This window comes from Microcaecilia unicolor, chromosome 2, assembly GCF_901765095.1.
Source record: "Microcaecilia unicolor chromosome 2, aMicUni1.1, whole genome shotgun sequence".
In the NCBI taxonomy this organism is placed as follows: Eukaryota; Metazoa; Chordata; class Amphibia; order Gymnophiona; family Siphonopidae; genus Microcaecilia; species Microcaecilia unicolor.
This window is the reverse complement of record NC_044032.1, coordinates 203,072,846-203,096,913: the sequence shown is the minus strand read 5'-3', so window position 1 is coordinate 203,096,913 and position 24,068 is coordinate 203,072,846. Positions and strand designations below refer to the sequence as shown.

The window sequence follows — 24,068 nt, the reverse complement described above, 5'->3', positions numbered from 1 at the left end:
TAGAAAATAAATCTGTTGCTTCAGGCTGCTTGCTATTTGAATACTGCATCAGGTATTACATATTAAGGGCATACTGTATTTTAATTCATTTATACAGTCCTTATATGTGCATGGCTTTGCTTTTTAATCCCAAAGGTGAATCCTAATGGTGGTTGAACAATTAAGTATAAATTGTGTTGTTTCTGACTTTACTTGTTTTGGAATTTGGACTGCTTTGGGTCCTGTGCTGATTTGTACATCTGTTGTCCTAGAGTACGAAAGAAAATGATATATGTTACTTTTACTAGTATTTTACTGCTTATAGAATCTGGCTTTCTTGGGGGGGGGGGGGGGGGGGTTCAAGCTGATTGCGCATAGCAAGGGTTTGGTGGGCCAGGAACTGGGATGGAGGAGATTACTTGCAGTGGGGAGGGTTAGTTTCCAGCGGGGATGGGTTGGATTTCTGTCCTCTTGCAACTCTGTACTCCAGAGTTCCAGCATCCCTGTCCATCTGCCTTTTCAGAGTTCTTCCTGGGTTAGAGCTCCATGGCCCAAGGGCTTACTGTTTAGTCAATCATTCACGTCAGCATCAGTGACAACCACATGGCCATGTGAGGGGGAGCACTTTCTGCAACCCATTGAGGTGACAGTAAGGTCTCCTGCTCTAACCTGGTGGTAACTGGGTAGCACGCAGCACTGCCTGATTACCGCTGGGTTAGCGCCATGCTAAAAAATACAGGCTGATTTTCCCTAGCACAAAAAATGGCATGTACCAGGACTGGAAGTACGACCGGCACCCGCGTTGGGCTGGTGGTAGCTCCAGATTAGCATTCGGTAAGTCCGAGTTTTGTCAAGTTTCTTAACTGATGAATCAAAATCTCAGGCTGAACTCACTGAGAATATCAAAATGGAATTTTTGGCTAAGCTAATGGGAAAGATGTTATTCTTTCATAATGACGGTATTTATGGTCCATAAGTTACTCATGATGTAAAATTGCAGTTCAATTTTTAATTCACAAAATATGTGTGCCACTGATCACCTGTAATTTGGCCTTACTCATCCTGATAAAATATTCTGAACTTGTCAGTCATATATAATTTAATTACAAATCCATTACAGTAAAGAGAAACAGGTATAATCCCCAAATCTTTGCCTTAGCAGGTTAAGTATTATTTTGCTACACTTGGAAATAGAGGAGAGGGAATCCAAAGACAGGGAAGCAAAATTAAAAGCAAAAAAGCACAAGGAGTCTTCAAAATGGAGAGTGTCTCAGCTACACTTTATTAGGACAGACCCAACACTTTCCGCGTTTCGGCAACAATGCCTGTGTCAGGGGTCTTTATTTGCTATCTGACAAAAATAGTCCAAAAATGGAAGCAAAGACAGGTCTGGTAGATGCTTAAAAAAGGAGATGCCAAAAAGTGCGGGAACAAAATCTAGATCTGGTTAAACGAACTGCACTCTGAATCATAACCAAACAATGGCGTGATTGTTACAGTAGCAGACCTGTATTTTTCAAGACAAGTTTGCTTTCCATCTTTGGACCATTTGAGTCAGATATCCAATACAGACCCTTGATGCAGGCATTGTTGATGAAATGCAGACCATGTCAGGTCTGGCCTAATAGAATGTAGCTGAGATGCTCTCCATTTTGAAGGCCTCTTGTGCTTTTTTGCTTTCGCTTACACTTGGATATGCCATTAAATGGAATGATAAGTGCATTCGACATCCTTGTCTGAAATATGTGCACTTATGAAGGAACACTTTTTAAACATGTTCATTATTAATAATGAAATACAGAAGTTAGATTCTTCTCTTACGGGCTAAGTGCCCAATGCACAGGATGGGTCCTGATTAGAGTCCATCATCCCTATGCCAGTGACTCTTCTCTAATCCATTTTGATTCGAAATGGATTATTCACTCTGTGAGGTGACAATGCCTCTGACAGGTAGCACTGATTGCATTCTTCAGGGATGGAATAAATGTTATGCATCTAATTCTCCTACAGTGTTTGAAAGGGTAACAGAGTGATATACAGTATGAAGCTGTGAGCATAAAAATACTTTTTACATAATCGTTGGAAGAATCATGTTGAACACATTTTAGTTCCACCACATTGCCACATTTATTTATTTATTTGCAGCCTCAATGTGGCTTACATTATGCCGCAATGGTGATCACCATTAACAGAATGATAATACAAAGGAGTGGTACAATCAAGATACATGAAAATATTACTTATATATATATATATATATATATAAACACTCAGTGATATTTAAAACTTAATACTTAAAACAAACATTTGGCCTCAAAGGTCGCAGGTGGTGCAAACCATTAGCAACCAAATTCACAATGGAGTCCCATGTACTGTCACTGGCCAATCTACACCTGAAAGAAAAAAAATGGGAAGAAAACTCTTTTGAGAGAGATAAAAATTCCTGTCCAAAAAACAGGTTTCAAAATTTAAATTACAATAAAGTGCAACAACTATTCAGCCAAAGTGCAACAACCATTCAGGTTGATGCACTTTGGTGTATTTTCAATTTTGAAACCTGTTTTTTTTTTTTTTTTTTTTTGGATGAGAATTTTTCTCTCTTTTGATGAGAGAGTTTTGGGGAGCTTTAAGGCCAAATGTTTGTTTAAATATTACATTTTGAATATCACTGAGGCGCCCTTTTACAAAGGTATGCTAGCGGTTTTAGTGCACGCTAATGATTAGCGCATGCAAAATGCTAGAGATGCCCATGGTAATATATAGGCATCTCTAACATTTAGCACATGCTTATGTTTAGCGAGTGGTAAAATCTCTAGTGCACCTTTGTAAAATGACCCCCAAGTGCTTTAACCATATAGACCTACTTTTTGATTAAGAAATCAAAATCCATCATGACTCACAATAACCCATCAGACAGTGTGCATCACAGTGAAATATAAATGCTCCTTTTGAATATACAGTAGTTTAGAAGGGAATCTTTCAAACGTTCAATGATGATTATTCTTTTTACAGGGATGGCAGCTCTTTTATTACACTTTTTATATTGAAAGACCCACATTCTTTTATGCTTTTTTTCTTGTTTTAAAAAAAGGAGGAAAAGGTTTCAAAATGCCCAGGTGCCAGGACGAACTTAGTCATCATTGTTTCTCAAGGCACTCTCCAGGCTGAGCTCATCACAGTCCAAAAACCTCCTGTTCCTTAGTTAGTTATCATATCTGTGTAATTCCGTTTGCATATAAATATTGTTATGCAGTTTTTTAAGATTTGCACCTAACCATTCAATGTGATTCAAAAAATCTTCTCAACAAAAATATACATGATGGAATAACTTAGCTTTTCGCTTCAGGCGTGGGTCTGGCTGTCAAACACCCACTCATGAAACTCCCAACTCCAGACGGGGACCCATTTCGCCCACCGGCTTTGTCAAAGGAGAAGTCCAAATGCTTTGACAGTCTCGTTCCGTGCTTACTCGTAAAGTAAGAAGTAAAGAGACAGAATAGAGAAGATGGAAAGGAAAGTAGAATAGGGGAAAATATGAAAAAGATAAAGTAAAGAAAAGTAAAGAAGGAAAAAAAGACAGTGAGAACAGTGCAGTACATACTTCAATCAATAAAGAGGAATTAAATGCTTGGTGGTAGAGCTGGGTTTTTATTGCAGATTTGAAATTTAAAAATTTTAAAATTTTAAAGGATAGTTCAGCCTGAATAGGAAGAAGTAATGAATTCCAGCAGAAAGGAACGGTAAAAAAGAAAGCATGATGTCAAGTGAATTCAAGTTGGGCAAATTTAGAACTAGGGAACCAAACAGTAATCATTAATAGAGGGAAGAAGATGATCAGGAGAGTAGGAAATATTCAGAATTGCCAAGCAGTTGGTAAGGCCTAGTCTGAAGCTCTTAAAGATGAGTGTAAGTAATTTTAATATTATCCTTTGCTCAACAGGGAGATTTTTGAAACAGGGGAGACACATGGTCAAATTTCTTTCTATGACATATTAATTTAATAGCTTTGTTTTGAATGGATTGAAGGTGGGGGTGGGGGGGGGTTTAATTAGCACATGAGCAACCCAGATAGATTATGTTAAATTAATCTGGCCTACAGACTAGGAGAAAGAACAAGGGAATGAAAAGTATCTTGGTCAAAATATCATCATACTGAACGTAATTGTCAAAGGACAAAGAAGCTGGTCTTACAAAGATTAGAGATCTGAGGGGAAAAGGTCAAATGAGAATGCAGTGACACCTAAGTACTGGAATGAATCAACTGGTTGAACAAGGGTTCCAAAAAAGTGGGATAGGTGTGCCACCAGTAAACCAGAATGTTACCATTTTTTGTTTGTTCAGGATTAATTTATGTTCAAAGAGCCAGCTGGAAATTAAATCTAAGCATTCCTGGAGTGGTCCACCTTCTAGTCTCCCAAGAGCAAGAAGAGACTAGCACTCTTTGACAAAACACTTGCCATCCAAGCAGACAGACTTTTTAAATACATCGCCGGAATATTCTCACCTTCACAACCATACCTCACGTTCAGAAAAAAGATCAAAACTCTCCTATTTAAGAAATATATACTTTAACCAGAATCCAAACTACCCCATAAGCAATCTACTGTAATTCTCAGAGGAATGTTCCGATTTCAAAATCCCTTGGTAATTGTAAACCGCTTAGAACTGAACAGATGCTAGCGGGATATAAGCCCTAATTGTAATGTAATGTAAATAAATTGATTCATTGGAAAGAATTACAGAATATCATCCGTGTAGAAGTGAAATGAGATACCTGTGGTGAGGGGGCTCAAAAATAAATTAAAGAGAGGTAATGATAGTACGAAACCCTGGGGAACATCTCACATTAATGATCAAGGGGAAGCAGAGGATGAAGCAGTCATAACCTTATAAGTGCGATTTGAAAGAAAAGAAGTAAACCATGTAAAAACTGAGCCAGTAATACCAAGAAATGAAAGCTGAGAAAAGCAGATCACATTTATAACAGAATCTGCTCAGTTTTGATGGTGGTTTACAAAAGGGTAAAAATACATATAAGGAAGTGATAGAATGCATATGTATTTGCATATACAACAGAAACAGCTATTTTACTGATTTACATTCAAGCTTTTCCTTCTAACCCCTCAGCAAAGTCACTCACAAATATATTGAACAGAATTGGCCCCAGTCTCGATCCCTGAGGCACTCCACCACTCACCTTTCTTTCCTCTGAGTGAATTCCACCACTTTCTGTCATCTGTCAGTCAACCAGTTTCTAATCCAGTTCACTACTCTGGATCTCCTAACTTCAGCCTGCTCAGTTTATTCATGAGCCTCTGATGAGGAACTGTATCAAAAACTGTGCTGAAATACAAGCAGACTACATCTAGTTCATGTCCTTGATCCAATTCTCTGTTCATTCAGTGAGAGAAAAATACATCACATTTGCTTGGCATGATTTTCCTTTGGTAAAATCATGTTGTCTCAGATCTTGTAATTTGTTAGATTCCAGGGAGTTCACTGTCCTAGCCTTCAGCAGTGCCTCCATTAACTTTCCAACCACTGCCAAAATGAAGCTTACCAGCTTCTAGATTCTCACTTCTTCTCTGTCACCATTTTTTGGAAGAAGGGCTACATCTGTCTGTCTCCATTCCCTCAGAACCTCCCTCATCTCCAAGAATCTATTAATGGAGAGGGAAAGAGCATAAGTAAAAGGCAATACTTACAAAGAATTTAATAAGATTCCAATATCAAGGTACCTAAAAAAACCCTGACCTTTACCTTCACAATTGATGATATATTTCTATGTAGATTCTTTCCTCATTAACAATTCTAATAGTAATAGATTTAAAAATACACACTTAGCATCAGGGAATGTAATCAAACACTTACAGGAGAACTTTAGGAAAAAAGTGGCCCAACCACCAAAACTCATGGTATTAATTGAAGAAATGCCCTACGGCAAAAGTTGTGGGAGAGTTTTCTAATTGTAAGGACCTTATTGAAGTCCATTCTCAAGAGCTGGGCCAACAAGTTTCTAAGATAAATTTATTAGAAACCAGAGTTGAAGAACTTCAGCAGATTAATGTTAACTTACTGAAGGATACAATGTTCATGCAGAGAAAAGTGAAATATTAGGAGAATCAAGCCTAGAACTTATCCTTCAGTAAGTTAGATGTTACTAGAGGGGATTTGGGAAAATTTAAAAACTACAAACACTTTCCAGTTTTTAAATTTTCCTAAATCCCCTCTAGTAATATCTATTTATATACTGCACATCGGAGTCCTTGCTGCCTTTGGTAAGGGCTTAATATTTGAATCTCTAAGTGTGATCTGACAGCTGCTATTGTGAGGGAGCATGAACAGTCAGGTTTGAATATTACTGAATTTCTGGAATCTTCTTTGGGGTTGGTGACTCAAAGGACTACTTTATTAGCAACATTTTTATTCAAAATAGACCAAACTTTAGGGCTCTTTTACTAAGCTGCATAAGCGTCTACATGCGCCAAAATGGAGTTATGCCCGGCTACTGTGTGGCTCCTGTGGTAATTTCATTTTTGGTGCACATCCGATATGCGTGTCCAAAAAATAATTTTTGGATGCATGTATTGGACACGCACCAAGTGGCATTTTACGTGCGTAGGTCATTACCACCCGGTTACCGCGTGAGACTTTACCACTAGGTCAATGGCTGTCAGTAAGGTCTCAGTCCCAAAATGGATGTGGGGCAATTTTCATTTTGCCACACGTCCATTTTCAGCAAAATTTTTTTAAAAAGGCCTGTTTTACAGGGGGGCTGGAAAATGATTCTGTGTGCGCCCAAAACCCACGTCTACACTACCGCAGGCCATTTTCAGCGTGCCTTTGTAAAAGGGCCCATTTGGTTCTTAAATCTTATTTCCTTGTAATGGATAAACAGTTTTTTGGTTCAAAAATAAGGATTTTTCCTGATTTATCAAGAATTACCCAGAAGCGGCACCAGGAGTTCCTGGCTTTGCAGCCTAGAGACCAGGCATTGAATCTGAAGTTTACACTGAGAATTCCTTGTTTTTGTGTTATTTTTTTTGAGAATAAACAACTGGTGGAATTTCTTGTGGCTAGATAAGAGGTGAGGATTTGTCTCATAACCCACTGAGGTCAGCTAGTTTGGATTAGCAGTAGGAAGCGTTCTATTTTTATTTATATTTTCTTATAATATTTTTGATCTTGGATCTGTTTAACTATGGTTGAAAAATTGAAATACTAATTTCCTTAAGGTTTTTTTTTGTACTGTAGATGAGATTTTTTCCTTTGTCAGTGGGTTTGTGAACTTACATTATTGCCAAGATAAGTGTTTTGTTAAGTCTACTGATTGATGAATGAACATTGATTACCATCAGGCACACAGCTTTTGGCTCTGCCGGTCCCCTGCCCCCTCAGATGTCAACTTCTTGTTCTGGAGCAGGGGATCGGTAGAGCCCACAGTCACGCGCCTGCTCCACGCACCCCCTTGATGCTGGCACCCAGGGTGGACTACCCCCACCGCCCCGCCCTATTTACACCAGAGCCTAGAATAAGAGAGGAAGCAGGTGCCTATTTCAAAACTATTCTAAATAAAAAAGTAGATACCTAGGGGGTAATTCTATAAATGATGCTCAAAAATGAGCGCTGAAAAAATAGCCACTACGCGCTATTCTATAAAGGGCACACACCATTTATAGAATAGCGTGCAGTGCCAATTCCCGCATCTAAATTTAAGCACCAGACTTCCACCTGCTGAAAGCTGATGTAAATGCTGGTGCTCAAGTTAGACGCACTGAGACAGTATTGTACAACTATGCACACAACGTATTGTAATGCCGCTGACACACCCATGGCCATGCCCCCTTTTGTGTTAAACAATAGTAGAGTTAAGCACCATGCCATATAGAATAGCGTGCAGCCAGATGCACCTGTAAATTTTAATGAGTACATCTAGAAGCGCAATAGAAATGATAAGTAGTAGTATAAGTAGTAATTAACATCAATATTTGGTTATGGGCACCCAATTCTTGATGGTTAAGAGCTCACAACCAATTAATTTGCAACGCACGAGCACCCAAATTTGGGCCCCATGCATAGAATCGGGGTTCATTTTTTTATACAATACTAATGGAGGTGGCAGAAAACATGCTTACATTTAAGGGATGATAATACACCAGCCCTACAGCTGCAGTAAATGCCCACATCTAGTTGATAGCCAGAACACATATAAATTATTTTTTATCATTGTGTAAATGGCAGTGGATCTAGTCACAGTATATCTAGCACTGTAAATAAATAAATCTACCCAGCTCTGCCCATGAATACCATCAAAACTTGGCACACACTATTCACCTTGTCTATCAAACATATAAATGGCAAGTGACCAACTCACCCGCAAATGCACAGTAGAGACTTCCCTCTCTGTTCCGCCCCCGCGTCAAGACGTGATGACGTCAGAGGACGGAACAGAGAGGGAAAGAAACGCTGCGCTGAGGAGTGGACCTGGAAAACGGAAGGGGAAGGAGGGACCCGCATAGGTCGCTACTGCTCCCCCCCCTGAGGTCGCCGCTGGCACCCCCTCCACCCTGACCGAGCCCTCTCCTCTCCATTGAACTTACAGCGCCGAAACCGCATCAGGTAGATCACCTCCCGTCCGCCTTCCTTCCCTGCCTGTGTCCCGCCCTCGCCGACATTACGTCACACGAGGGCGGGACACAGGCAGGGAAGGAAGACCGATGGGAGACGATCTGCCTGCTGCAGTTTCGGAGGTGAGGCGCTCAGTGGAGAGGCGAGGAGAGGAGAGCCCCCGGCTCGTGTGGAGGGGGGCGGCGGCAGTGACCTCGGGGGGAGGGCAGGAGAAATGCTGGACATGGATGCAGGTGAGGGAATGAGAAATGCTGGGCATGGATGCAGATGAGGGAAGACAGGAAGATGCACATGGATGGATGGATGGAGGGGAGGGGACAGAGGAGAGGGAAGGGGATAGAGGAAAATAACTGGATGTGAATGACAGGGGAGGACAGGGGGTAAGAATGAGAGGGGAGTACATGGGGTAAAAGAGAATCGCTGCCCATGGCTGGGGAGGGCATGGGAGAGAAAAGAGCTAATGGACATAGATGGATGGAGGGGAGGGGAGGGGAGAGGGCAGGGGACAGAGGAATTTTGCCAAACAAAAATCTCGCCCGTTTTAATGGGCTAAACGGCTAGTATTCTATAAAGGAACATTTACACACGGAAGTGGCCACTTATGTGCATAAGTACCTAGAATAATACTGTGTACACATGTTCCTGCCTCCTAAAACTAGGTGGCTCCTTATAGAATTACTCCTAATGCCTTTAGATCTGAACTTTTGAACGTATTTTCTAATGTAGTCATTCAGTAAAATATATCTGCACAGTTTACAGACAACCAATAAATATATCTTCATTTTAATTTTTCAGGATAAAGCAAGAATGGAATTTCATACTAGAGTGCAAAAAAAAAGGGATTCCACAAGCTGTGTATGCAAAGAATGGTTTCATAGACACTAGCCTGAAACTTCTAGACAAATTGGAAGCTAATTCCCCACTCTTCAAAGAGTCCAATTTCTCGGAGGAATCAAGAAAAGAAAGAAATAAGTTTATATTTGAACTTTTTGGGGAAGATTGGAAGGTAAAGCTCTCTGTTCATGCTTTAATTTGTGTCTTGGTTTCTGACTTATACTGTATGATTTATCCACTCTTCATTTCTTCTGATTTGGAGCCTTCATAAGAAAATAAAACTAGCCATACTGCATCAGACCAATGGTCCATCTAGACCAGTATTCTGTTTCCAACAGTGGCCAAGCTAGGTCACAAGTACCTGACAGAATCTCCAATAGTAGCAACATTCCATGCTACCAATCCCAGGGCAAGCAGTGGCTTCCCCCATGTCTATCTCAATAGGAGACTATGGACTTTTGCTCCACAAAATTGTCCAAACCTTTTTTTAAATTAAATTTTAAACCCAGATATGCTAACTGCTTTAACTACATCCTCTGGTGATGAGATCCAGAGCTAAACTATTCATTGAGTGAAAAATTATTTCCTTGGAAAAAAGATAGATGGGGGGAGATATTATTAAGGTCTACAAAATCCTGAGTGGTGTAGAATGAGTAGAAGTAAATCAATTTTTTGCTCATTCCAAAAGTACCAAGACTAGGGGACACTCGAGGAAGTTACATGGAAAGACTTTTAAAACAAGTAGGAGGAAGTATTTTTTCACTCAACAAATAGTTAAGCTCTGGAACTCTTTGCTGGAGGATGCAGTAACAGCGGTTAGCGTATCTGGTTTAAAAAAAATGTTTGAACAAGTTCCTGGAGAAAACTGCTTGCCTTGGGATTTGTAGCATGGAATGTTGCCATGATTTGGCTTCCTGCCAGGTACTTGTGATCTAGCTTGGCCACCGTTACAAACAGGATACTGGGTTAGATGGACCATTGGTCTGACCCAATATAGCATTCTTGTGTTCTTTATTAATATGTGGAATACATCTGGTCTGGGCTTCCAAGATGGTATTTTTAAATACTGAAAGTACAAACAGAAACAAAAAGGTTCTCTTATAGAATAAATTGTGAGCAGTATTGGAAACTGAGGAGGAAAAAGCCTCAAGAAGCTCCCGGCTAAAAAAAAGCAAAGGGGGCAGGATGGCTTCATCATTGGCAATAAAACCTCCTTACAGAGTGACCGCATATAGAAACACAGCCTCTTCAAAGTTATCTTCAATGATGCATTAAGCAAATCTTAAATCATTATGTTGTACTTAGCTGTGTAGTTCTTCCTTTCTCCAAAAAACGGACCAAGACCAACGGTGGCCAGCATTTCATCAAGCTGCATCAGGTTCTGATGGCCGAAAATTTGGAACTTTGTTCTTCACTCGACGGAAAAAGGAAGACCATGCCTGGTTCATGCTTTTAGCTTCTTTTTAACGAAAATCATTTTATCAAAATCGCCCCTTTGAAAATTAAATTCTGCTGCAGTAGATTTCCTTAGTAACTTAACTGCAGATATTAGCTCAAATGTGATCATTTTATGATCACTGTTTCCCAGCAAACCCAACACCTTTAACCTCTCTTACTAAGCCCTGCATTTCACCAAGGATGATCTAATATAGCTCCCCCTCTTGTGGGTTCCTGGCCCAGTTGCCTTCAGAAGCAGTCATTTATTATAGCTAGGAATTTTACCTCCCTAGCACTCCCTGCTATGACATTTATCCAATCAATATTGAAGTAATTGAGATCAATATACAATACAATTCCACTTTAATTTTAATGTAATGGAGAGGACTTCAATAACAAAAAATATGTGGAGAAAAAAAGAACACAGTTTTGGAGGAATAGCCTAGTAGTTAGAGCACCTATATTGATATCCAGTGGTGGCTGGTTCAAATCCCAAATCCCATTGCTGCTCCCTGTGATCTCAGGCAAGTTACTTAACCCTCCATTTCCTTAGGTACAAACTTAGATTGTGAGCTTTCTGAGGGCAGGGAATTACCCAGTGTTTTTAAAGCAAACTCACATTACTCATAGGTTTAAAAAAAAAACCTGCATAAAAAAGTTTTCTACAGTAAAAATCTTTTCTTCATAATTCTCCAAGCATTACACTAATTTGGTTTTGAGATTATTGAGGAGCTCTGCTGGTCCCCTGGAACAACAGAAGGTGAGACAATGAATGCCTGTTGGGAAAGAAGCATGCAGTGATCTGAAGATAGATAAGTGGTTTTTGAATTGTTGGCTACAATTTGAATATTCAGGCTTCTAATTTAATGCATTTATTGAATGATTGTGCAGAGCTAAATTAGTACCATGACTGGACAACAGGATTGAAAAGACTCTTCTTCACATATTAGTGTAATGTTTGGGACATATGAAGAAAAGATTTTTAATGTAGAAGACTTTTTGAGGAGGTTTTTTTAAAACCGATGATTAATGCAAGCTTGCTTTAAAAACAGCTGTAACTATGTTTGTAATGCTGCTTTTGAGCTGAGGTCTTTCTTCTCTACATATTTTTTGTTATTGAAGTCCTCGCCATGATATTAAATTAAGGTGGGATTTTTTGGATATTGAATTTAGTATTCATCTTTCTACTTATTTATTGATAATTGACATCACCCATTATTATAGTATTGGCCAATTTGCTAGCTTTCCTATATTCTGTTAACACTTTTTTCACCTATCTGTTCGTTTTGTCCTGGCAGATGGTGATATAGACCTACCAGTGTACTCTTTCCCTTCAGACATGGAATTTCAATCCATAAGGATTCCACACTACTGTCTGCTTCATGCAGAATGTTTATTTTGTTTGACTGAATTCCCTCTTTAACATATAGAGCAATCCCTCTTCCAATTCGATCCATTCTATCATTGCTTTCCCAGAATGTTACCCAGTTCCTAACAAATTTAAATCCCTCATTTCTACAACATTGTTACAGTCATGCATTGAGACTTTAGAGCTCAGCCTGCCTCCTGGGTCCTGCATATGGATTGGGAAGCATTTCTGGAAATGCTACTCTGGAGAATCAGGATTTCAGGTTTCAGTCTAAATTTGCATCCAGAACCTTCCTCCCGTATTTTCCTATGTCTTTGGTATCCACATGTGCGAAGACAGCCGACTCCTCCCTAGCACTATCTAAAATCCTATCTAGGTGACGTGTATGGTCTAACACCTTCACGTCAGGCAGGCAAGTGACTAGGTGACTCTAAAATCCACAAGCCAACCAATTATCTACATGCTTAATGATTGAATCACCAATTACAATGGCTGCCATAACCCTTCTCTTCTGGGCAGAAGTCTATGAAGACATATCCTCAGTGCAAGAGGATATTGCACCCTCTGGTGAGTAGTTCCTGGCTACAGGATTACTTCCTATATCACCAGGGTGATGCTCTCCTTTTAGGACTCCTCAATCTTCCAAGACAGCACAGGGGCTGCCAGACTGGAGGTGGGACTTCTCTACAACGTCCTATACCTCTCTGTCTCCCTCAGCTCCTCCAAGTCTGCTACTCTAGCTTCAAGAGACTAGAATTGTTATTTGAGAGCTAGGAACTCTTTGCCATGAGCACACAGATATAACATCTCATCAAATGGGAGATCATCATGCATGTGACACTCAATTCAAAAGACTGGATAGCACCCCTCTAGCTTCTGGATTGCTGTCTGCATCTTAGAATTGTTAATTAAAACTTGTTAAGGCCCTAGGGATAGTAGACTAATATATGTCGTGTATTGTGTAATTTATTTAATGTTTGCTTCTCAGCAAGTATAAAATTATCAAAGCCAAGTACTTGTAGATGAAAATACTCATTAATAGAAAACTTCCTTCTTGTTATCATAATTAGAATAATTGACTATGAATTAAGAATATAACTGAAGAGATGTGCCAGGTGTGGGTGGGTGGGAAAGAAAATTAATTAGGCTCTGCTGTGCCTTCTAGAGGCTATCTGTTAATGCTGTAGACTCTAACACTTAAGTTTCAACCTCTGAGGGAAAGTTCAAGTTTAAAACTATATGGAAAAGGGTTTTACACTATTCAAACTAGTTAATAAAAAAGTTTGCTTTTTCCAAATCAAACTTTTATCAATAAAACCTGCAATTTGTCTTTTATCCAAATCTTTAAATCACTAATGCGCAGAGCAAAATAATGCTCACTTACCCAGAGAAATGTCCTCTTCTCAGAACTTAGAGAAGAAGAAGATTACCTGGAACATTTCCTCTCTATATAGCTTTGATTCTAAGGGGACTGCTGCAAACAGACCCTTTTATAGTCAAATATAAAGATTAAGCATTTCCTGTTTTCTCATATCTTTCATTTTAATAGATAACTTAGGGAAGGTCAAATGGATGCTCATCAAATTAATAATTGGCACAACAAATATACATAAAAGATATCAAATGCTAGTCAGCATAAGCTAAAAATACTGTACATATTTTATTGCATTTAGGGATAAAATTACAAGGGAATAATACTTTTATGTTTTGGAGCGTACTAAATGGCATGGGATACAGTGCTTCTCAACACGTGGGACACACACTATTAGTGACCTACTATAGTTGGGCATGTGAGATTCCTAAATTAGCAATTGCAAAAAACATTTCTCAATTATGAGGGGCAATTTTCAGGCCCTTACAGGTTCGTAGGTACTTTGATTTAAGACTGAGACTTATTACCAGGGGACCTGCAATCTCATTTTTAAAGGGAAACTCCCTGCAGGTTTCTGTATAAGGGCCCATTGGGCAGGGTGGCTACCAAAGATGGATGGTCGTGGTTGGGAGGCTTTCTTGAAGGGGGAGTGCCATCAGGATCAGTGAGGCTCTCTGGCTGGCCCATTTAAGAAGTGCCTGGGGGGCATCAGGCTATGTCTTTTTAGCCTATTGCTCCTGAGTTATAGAATTGTTACCCCAGAAACACTGCTTTCCTGGGGTAACAACTGGCACAATAAGAAGACACCAGTTGGAGTTTGCGGTACCCTGAAGCAGAAATCGAAACCTTGGCCAAAGTCGGGCCGTGGGTAGTTGATAGAGTTTCAACGAACAACTGGATGGCTGGAAAGCTAAGTCTCTTTTCAAATTTACTTTAAAAATAATAAAGCCAGGAGGTTTTTATGCCACTGATGAGTCCGTGGGCCTCCTTAAAGTTGATTAACATATTAACAAAGGAGTGTCCCAGCGGTTACTTGAGGCTTTTCCTCCGATAAAGAACATATCACATTGACATATGTAAAGTAGTATGCTATATCCAACTCCAGTGGCGTTCCTAGGCTGGCTGACACCCGGGGCGGATCGTCGATGCGCCCCCCCCAGGTGCAGCGTGGCCCCCCCTGGCGAAATTACACCCCCCCGGGTGCAGCATGACTCCCCCGGGTGCATTTTTACCTGCTGGGGGGGGGGGGGGGTGCCGCACGCCTGTCGGCTCCGAGTCCACTCGTTCCCTGCTGCTCCCTCTGCCCCGGAACAGGAAGTAACCTGTTCCGCACAGAAGGAGCAGCAGGGAGGGAACGAGCGGACTCGGCCAACAGGCGCGCGGCAAACCCCAGCGGCGTGCACCTGGGGCGGACCGCCCCCCCCTTGGTACGCCACTGCCCAACTCACAAAGTACTAATAGAGTACAAATATTCTTACCCAACTCACAAAGTACTCTATTAGGTAGTATTTACCCCGAAGGTTCAATAATTGATTACAAGTAGTATGCTATGCCATACTTGTTATCTGAATATTTTTACTGCTGTAATTGTCTATTGCTCATGCTTGATTTATTCTTACTGTACACTGCCTTGAGTGAATTCCTTTAAAAAGGCGGTAAATAAATCCTAATAAATAAATATATAAATATATAAATAAGCAGGATGCACAGTCCGTAGTGGCGATAGAAGAAAGCAGATCACAGGATCATAACTTGTCTCAGTTTCAGCGTTTGCTTGCTCTGGAATCATTACCTGACTCTTTTCTATTGTAAATCTGTAGGTTTGCCATCATCCTTGCTTTTACTAAGGGAAACGATGGTTTTCAATCTCTCCTTTAGGTATGTGTCCCTATTGTGCACTGAGAGAAGTTGCTAGCTTTTAAGCATAATTCACTACAATATTTGTATTAGGAATTTAAAAACTAGATGTACAGCTCACTTCACAATGGACAGTGTCTGCTTTTATGTTTGTATTCTATTTTATTATTTGTTCTATGAACATGATTTGCATGCTATTTATGTTTTGTACAATTGATTTTATTAATATATTTACATTGCTGTATTTATGGATATAATTTGCTTTAGAAATGCTATTTTTAATTTACTTGTTCTTATATTGTTTGTTTTTTTAATTAATGCCTTATGTATGATTAACATTTCTCTGTCCTTGACACATGGGCAAAACGTGGCCACGTTGGGCTATTTTAATATAAGCACATTTTAGTTCAACTCCTATGATCTGCTCTCTTTTATTGTTATTTTTCCTGGCCAGCAGCATTTGCCTGCAAAGCTGTAGCCCAATGCTCTTGACCTCCTATTGAAGGGACCAGCCAAACTGAAAGTAAGCTTTTCCTCTCGATAACCCCCCCCCCCCATTACAGGTCCCTAATGCACACTCAAGCACAAACACCCATCCTAATTACTCTCAATGAAAAAAAAAAAACAGCACCTCAAAGACCCCACCAATCACAAAACCCACAACTCTGAAGGCACTCCTTGTGTACTCCCTTCACACAGCCCAGTTTTCCACAAGAATTTTCAACAAAGTTAAAAAATCTCAAAACTTACAAAATTCTCTTTTAGGATAAACCTTCAGATCCCCTAAACTCTATCTTCAAGTGGGCCACAGTTTGCTAGGCAGTCTCTTGAAAAGGCCAATGGTCTACTTTCAAAGGCTGCGGTATAAAAGGACAAAGAAAACAAAACAAGTGCATCGTCTCGGTTTCAGGCTTTTGGATGAGGAACAGCAATAACTGTAAGACCCTTAGGGGATCACTCACTCATTCATCTCCCACAAAAAATAGCCCATGTTCTAGGGTTATTTTTTTTTCCCAAAGTAAAACATAATGTTATTTCCCCCAAAAATGTTGCAATACCAGTAGAAAAAAAGATTAAGAACAAACCTGTAAAATCCACAGCTCATGAAAATTGCCACATAGCTCATTTAAATGTTATGTAAATAGCTTTGTATTTGAGCAAAATTGTCTCATGGTTACAGTTATTCTCATGGTCTTTACTATCTTTTAGCAAATTGGCCTTTTGTATGCCATCTGCAAAAAGGCTCTCTCTAACCACCAGGGTATGATACTTGTCTCTCTTCAGAAATATTAAAACACTAAATAAGCCAGTACCACTTTGAGTCAAAAGGGGCTAATTATTAAAAAGGCAAATTCTACTCAGGAAAAGTGCCTCCATCAAAAAGGCTTCAGGCATCATAAGTTGTACCCTTTTGTTAGTAGTCAAAAAGGGAAAAAAATCTAGTTGGAATCAAAAATTCCATCAATGGTTGAAATTGTTTCTATTACATTTGATGACAAAGTAGCATCAGCAATCAAAACGATTCCTTGTTTGGACAACTTTGTGCAAAGAAGAATTGTAGAAATGGCTGCTGGTTATTGAGTAAGTTGTGGAAAACAATTTATAGAAATAGATAAAGTTTTGCCTGAGCTGCAGTACCAGAGCTTTCAGCACTATTCCAGAATAAAGACAGTTTTTGACCATTTAGTAATACTTACAGATCACAGGCTGCTTCTTCCCTATCTGACTGATAGGATAAGAAAATCAAGCCCTTGGAAGGAAAAACAAGTCTAGTATTAATACCAGGGGCGTAGGTACGGGTGGGCCTGGGTGGGCCCAGGCCCACCCAATCTCGCCTCAGGCCCACCCAGTTTAAGCGCCAAAAAGTACACAGCCACAGCCTTTCTGCCGTCGCAGCTCAGCTCCCAGTAGCTATTTTGCTCCAGTTGTTGTTGTTTTAGTTTAAATGATGTGCAGGCTGCTGTCCCTACAGCTCTCTGCGAGCTTTGGGTTTTGCCGCTTTTCGAGCAGCGCCAGAGAAGTTTTAGCTGCAGCTGGTGAGTTCTAATTTGGACGAGAAGACCCCTCCCTTCCTTCTCTAGAAAGTCGCGTCGTTAGTTTTCAGTTAAGCGGCTGCTGTTGTTTATTTATTTTTGTGTGTACATTTATCAGGAGGAGGATGGGAGAGTCGGGCTCAGGTTGGGGAAGCGGCAGTGCAGCTGGGTTGGCTCAGCAGCCACAGGTGAAGAGCGTGGTGGTGTACCGCAACGGGGATCCCTTCTACCGGGGTCACCGCATGCTCATCCACGAGAGGAAGGTGGGCAACTTCGACGTCTTCCTGCAGGAGGTGACGGGCACGCTCCCTTCAGCACTGTTCACAATCTATACACGCCGCGGGCTGTCACTGGATCACCTCGCTGACGACCTGCAGAGTGGTGAGGTGTATGTGGCCAGGGGTGGAGAGGGCTTCAGGAAACTTGAGTAAGTAAGACTAGCACCCCCACGCTCCCCGCAGTGCACACGGCACAATGGTGCCACACGCAGTGCCGCATGGGAAAAGCTGTCGGCAGTGTCGCGGGTGCGGCTCCTCCACAGTCCACCTTGTGCCTGCTAGCTGGGTCTAGATAATTTTATGTATTAGTCTCCTCTCAATTATCGAATTGATCATAGCAGCACTCCCTCGCGGCCCCACACAACAGGAACAGGAGCCAGGGTGCTTTTCTGCACCATGTGCAAGCAGCTGCCCAGCAGGTAAAATACATATATTTTTTTATATTTTAGCGTGTCATGTAATGTGTTCATACTCAAGAGTGTAATCAGAATGCTGGCTAGTGGTGGGCTTCTGGGTGGGGTAAGCACTTCACTGCCTAGGGCAAAAAAGGTATATTTAATGATTAAATATACTTTTTTTTGCCTTAGGCAGTGAAGATCCCACCCCCACCCAGAAGCCCACTACCAGTTGTAATCAAAATGATGGCTCTGATGGATTATGGCATAATGTAACTGTATTTAAAAATATTGTTTTTTCCCCTCCATTAAGTATGTATGTGGTTTATGTTGATGCATGGCAGCTGTTGGGCAGACTACGTAGAAATCCATCATCAAGTGCATTCTAAGGCATTATTTTATAATCCCAAGATACACTACTCATACATAGTGCCCACCCATATTAGCTCTGGGCCCACCCAAAATGTCAGGTCTGGCTACGCCACTGAATAATACCCAGCACAGGAGGAAGGTCATTGTCTTTGGCTGAGCTCTCTGGCTAGAGCACTATCTATGCAAGGGGACCAGGGTTTAGCAGAATCTCTGGCCATTTCCCTAATATCAATGCAAGGGGACTAAAATGCATTTTAGCTTCCAAACTGCAGCATTTCTTATCCACTACAGAGAGGTCTTTGACTAACGGTCATTGTTTCTAAGGAGCCTATAAAGTTGCTGGATTGTTTCTGGGAAAACAAGTACAGGAACCTTGTCTTCCACCACTGGCTGAGTGGAGGAGAAATGCTATAAATGCCCTCCATACCAGATTTCCCTCTGGGGAGAGTAACAGCTTTGTTGTAAGAAATGCTGCTAATTAGAGCGTAATAGAGGAACATACTGGAGAGTGTCACTCAGAGTCTGAGAAGAGCCTAAAGAAGAGGAAAACCTCTGAGAGAAAAGCAGCAGGTTTCTCTATTGACAGGGAAAATATAGAGAACCCTTACCCAGCAGAAAAAACATTATTTACCTGAAATCTGCACACTCTTGCTTCTGGGAGAAACCAGTGTGAGAACCTAAGGAGGTTCAATGACAGGAGATGGCATGAACCTATCTGGCCCATTCTCTGGGTTGAAGTTAGTGGGTGGAGCTTGCTGCCATATTGAATGACCCAAAACCTTGTGAGGTTTATATTGTTTTCTTTCTGTTAGGATGGGATTGGGGGGAGGGAATGTAAGGGGAATTGGGGAGTTTTTGATGGGTCTGTGAAGGGGGGTGGGTGAGTGGGTGGAGGGTTACATTCAAAATGTATTTGTGAATGCTCCAGAGCTCACTTTGTTATTTGCAATGCTGTATTGTGGATTTCAGTGCTGCACTATATGTCTTTATTTTTGCTTATGATGACAAAGATATTTCTATATAAAAACAATATCAAGCGCTTATGACTGCCTATGTGTGGATTTTTTGGACAGTTTTTTAAATGTATCTTATTTTTACCTGGGGGGGGGGGGGGGGTGGTGGGTTCTGGGGTGTGAGCTGTCATCGCACATATGTGCGGGCGCTCTGGAGTGGTAAACTTGTTTTTGGAGCCACGGGAGTCCCCACAACTTGGTCCTGAGGCTCAGGCATAGCCAGGGCCTTTCTTAAAATCTGCCCCCAACAAAAATCAAACCTCCTATGGCTCCAAAACTACTACTACTACTTAACATTTCTAAAGCGCTACTAGGGTTACGCAGCGCTGTACAATTTAACATAGAGGGACGGTCCCTGCTCAAGGAGCTTACAATCTAAGAAACAAGTGAACGGACAGTCCGATAGTGGCGGTCAAATTGGGGCAGTCTGGATTTAGTGAATGGTAAGAGTTAGGTGCCAAATGCAGCATTGAAGAGGTGGGTTTTAAGCAAAGACTTGAAAATGGGCAGGGAGGGGGCTTGGCGTAAGGGTTCAGGAAGGTTATTCCAAGCATAGGGTGAGGCGAGGTAGAACAAGTCTGCCTCTCCTGACTGCCCATACCCACAGTGGGACTGCAGTTCATGCAGCCCCCACCCCATAGGCACCAACAGGAATCTCTCCATGCCACAGGACCTCCCCAGAGGCAAAAATAATTTAACCTCAGGTTACAGGCCTATGTACATCTATATGCTGTTTGTTTAGTGTTCATCAATTTGGCTGCTGTGTGCTGTGCGGGGGGGGGGGGGGGGGGGGGGGGGGGGATCTTCAACTTTTGGACACCATGCCATCTCCTGCCATAAAAACTCCTTGGTGAGTAGCAGAAGCAAGGGGGAGAGGCAGGAAATCAGGACACAAGAGGCTGGACAACCCACATAAACTTTGGGAAGTGTAGTTTAAAGTCTTGGTTTCCTCAGGTGGCTGGAGGGGTTAATTAGTTTATTACTAGAATTTGTAAGAATATATATGTGTGTGTGTGTTGGGTTGTTTCTATTACATTTGATGACAAAGTAGCATCAGCAACCAAAATGATTCCTTGTTTGGACAACTTTGTGTGGAACAGGGCTGAATGCCTTACTGAGCAGTGCTACCCATGTGTCAGGGGGCTGCTGACAGGGAGACAAGAGGAAGAAGGAGAAAATAAGCCTTCAGTGAGACGAAGGTGAAAGTCAGTGGAAATCCCTGGGCTAAAGAGGTAGCCTAATGGAAGGCTTGCATGGAGAGAGCTGAGGTGTTTCTGCATTAGCTGGGGATGAGAGGGAAAGCCTGAGTGAACCTGCTGACAGGGAAATAGCTGAGGTGCTTCCTGAGCCAGAGGTAGGGCTTAGCAGCTGCAGATAGGCTGCTGGATGTTTCTCCTTACAGAAATGCAACAGAAGGTCAGTCTTTTGTAGGCTAGCAACTGGAAGGAAGGAAGGAAGAAAGAAAGAAAGAGATCGAGAAGGAGTCTACACCTTCTTGGAGATGAGCTGGAGGTCCTGGAATAAGGAAAGACAGGGATAGGAAGGAATTACCTGAGCTGGAAGTAAGGACCATAGAAAATGGAAAAAAGGAATAGGGGGAAATTCCTTACCTTACACAAGAAGGAGAAGGAGGCAAGCCCTAGTAAATGGTTTTCTTGCTGAAACAAGCCTAGAAGGCAAGCTCAGGGGGAAAGGTTTAGCAAAGGTTTGATTTGTTAGGACAGAAGAGTAATTGCCTTATAAAATTTAAAGAAGGAAGAAATTCTGTTAGCTTATGGTAAAGGACTTACTTGTTGACTAAAACGAATCCAGAAAAGAAATGGGGGTGGGGGATGTTAAGGCAACATTTGGTGAATGCAGACTGTGGCCTTCTTTGGAATGCTGCAGTTAATTAAGCTAAGTGTGGGAGTTCTGTTGATTCACTATTATCAATGAGGTTTGGTGAATGCAAAAGGTGTTTATTCCCAGGAATGCTGCAGTGAAAGGATGAAGGGATAACTAATTCCTCCTTAGTGTCTCCTTAGGGGAGATAGCACATGTAGGCAGGGCTGAAAAACTTGCATGGGATTTTGAAGCTGTCTGGAGTATTGCAAGTTAGAATTGTCCCATAGATGTGGAAGTTGATATGACACCTGGTAATTTATTTATTTTATTATTTCATGGATTTATATCTCACTTTAAAATCAAAGCGGGTTACAGTAAAAAAATAAATAAATCACAATATCAGGACACATACAATAAACACTAACAATCACATAAAATCAAAGAAAGTCTTAGTTGCTATAGACTCAATAGGAAGAACTGCTAGAGATTCAAACTTGTCCATCAACAAATGCTTTCACAAAATAAAAAGTTTTCAAAAGTCTCTTAAACTGTTGATAATTAGAAGAGTCTTAAATAACCTTGAAGATGATTCCGCTGTTCCACCCCAGCTATCAAAAAAGTATGATTCTGTGTTTCTGATAGATGACATGCAGTCACACAAAAGTGTTTCATCGACTCAGAGCATAAAGCTTATTGTGGTTTATACATAATCATGGAGCCCATAAAGTATTATGGAATTATGCCATTTATATGTTTGTGGATCAAAGTCGAAATTTTATACTGCACTGAACTTTGCTGGTAGCTGTCAGGTTCTGTCAGGTTCTGAGCCCGCGGGACCGGGCTCTGGAGCAAACGTGAGCCCTTGGGCTGCTGACGAGGAGCGACAGCAGCAGGCAAAACCCACCAACCAACACTGGGTAAGCACAACGGCAGGGACTGCAGGCACTGCCCAGCGAACCGGAACACCTGGACTGGAATCCCCCGGACTGGAGGACACAGGACTGGAACACTGGACTGGAGCACACCAGACTGGAACACACACCGGACCGGAACACACTGGACTGGAACCCGGACTGGACCTAGGCTTCACCTACACTTGACTGCCTTCCCCCTCAGGTTGAGCCCTCGGGTTCTGGCAGCCGGTAGGACTTACAGGAACCGCAGGAATGAAGGTCCAGGAGTGCCCCCTGGCCCCTAGGCGATGGCAAGGCAGACAGGCTGGGAATGTCCGGGTTCTGGCAATAGGTAGGTTCAGAGCAATGGTCACAGAAGGGCTGGAAACCCACAGAGCAAGAACACAGAAGGGCAGGGAACCTACAGAGCAATAAACACAGAAGGGCTGGAAACCCACAAGCGATAAACACAGAAGGGCTGAAAACCCACAGCGCAATAAACACAGAAGGGCTGGAAACCCACAAGCGATAAACACAGAAGGGCTGAAAACCCACAGCGCAATAAACACAGAAGGGCTGGAAACCCACAAAGCGATAAACACAGAAGGGCAGAAAACCCACAGCGCAATAAATACAGAAGGGCTGGAAACCCACAAAGCGATAACCACAGAAGGGCTGAACACCCACAGCGCAATAAACACAGAAGGGCAGGGAACCTACAGAGCAAAACACAGAAGGGCTGGAAACCCACAAGCGATAAACACAGAAGGGCTGAAAACCCACAGCACAATAAACACAGAAGGGCTGGAAACCCACAAAGCGATAAACACAGAAGGGCAGAAAACCCACAGCGCAATAAATACAGAAGGGCTGGAAACCCACAAAGCGATAACCACAGAAGGGCTGAACACCCACAGCGCAATAAACACAGACGGGCAGGGAACCTACAGAGCAATAAACACAGAAGGGCTGGAAACCCACAAGCGATAAACACAGAAGGGCTGAAAACCCACAGAAGGGTAGGAGACCCACAGAGCAAATAACACAGAAGGGTAGGAAGCCCACAGAACAATAAACACAGAAGGGCTGAAAACCCACAGAGCAAAAGACAAGGAAAGCAAACGGTGCTAACAGCACACTAACCTCGGGACCTAAAGCACTGCGGAGGGAATGGCAATGCAAAGGCCAGGACTGTAGTCTTCAGGTGACTAATAAAGCCCATCAAGACCAGAGCCACAGCTGCAGCAATCACCTTGCAACCAAACAGAGGCTTGACACACAAAGCAGTCATTCCATAGGAAGGAACAGCGGGAGCCATCTTGGAAACTGGCAAGGAGGAAGAGGCGGCAGCCATCTTGGAAGAGGCATAGCCCACACAGGTGAGGTTCAGTAGGGCAATCAGCACACAGAGCCAGAGAGAAACTAAGACAGAGACAGACACAGAGACAAGCAGAAGCCAGCACTGCCACTGACTCCCAGAAACAGGGTAAGTATGAGGGTGGTCACGGCCACAAACGTGACAGTAGCCAGTGCAAACATTTCAAAGTAGGAGTAATATGTTCAGATCTCTTCATTCCCATACGTAAATAAGCTGCCGCATTCTTCACAATCTGCCGAGCCTGTATCCTAGCTGAAGTAAAACCCAAATAAAGGGAATTACAATAGATTAATGATGGCGAACCTTTCAGAGACCGAGTGCCCAAACAGCAACCCAAAATCTAATTATTTATTGCAAAGTGCCAACAGGGCAATTTAACATGAATAACAGGTGCCGGTACTCATTA

At 41.8% G+C, this 24,068-nt stretch overlaps 1 protein-coding gene across 1 annotated transcript in view; it reads left to right on the top strand.

The window, feature by feature from the left end:
- The window catches only part of LRRC2 (leucine rich repeat containing 2), a 202,728-nt gene that overhangs the window by 49,487 nt on the left and 129,173 nt on the right, over nucleotides 1-24,068 (top strand). Inside the window, exon 3 of the mRNA XM_030193630.1 lies at nucleotides 9,403-9,613. Coding sequence (XP_030049490.1) covers nucleotides 9,403-9,613 — 211 coding nt within the window. The remainder of the gene's footprint in view (nucleotides 1-9,402; nucleotides 9,614-24,068) is intronic.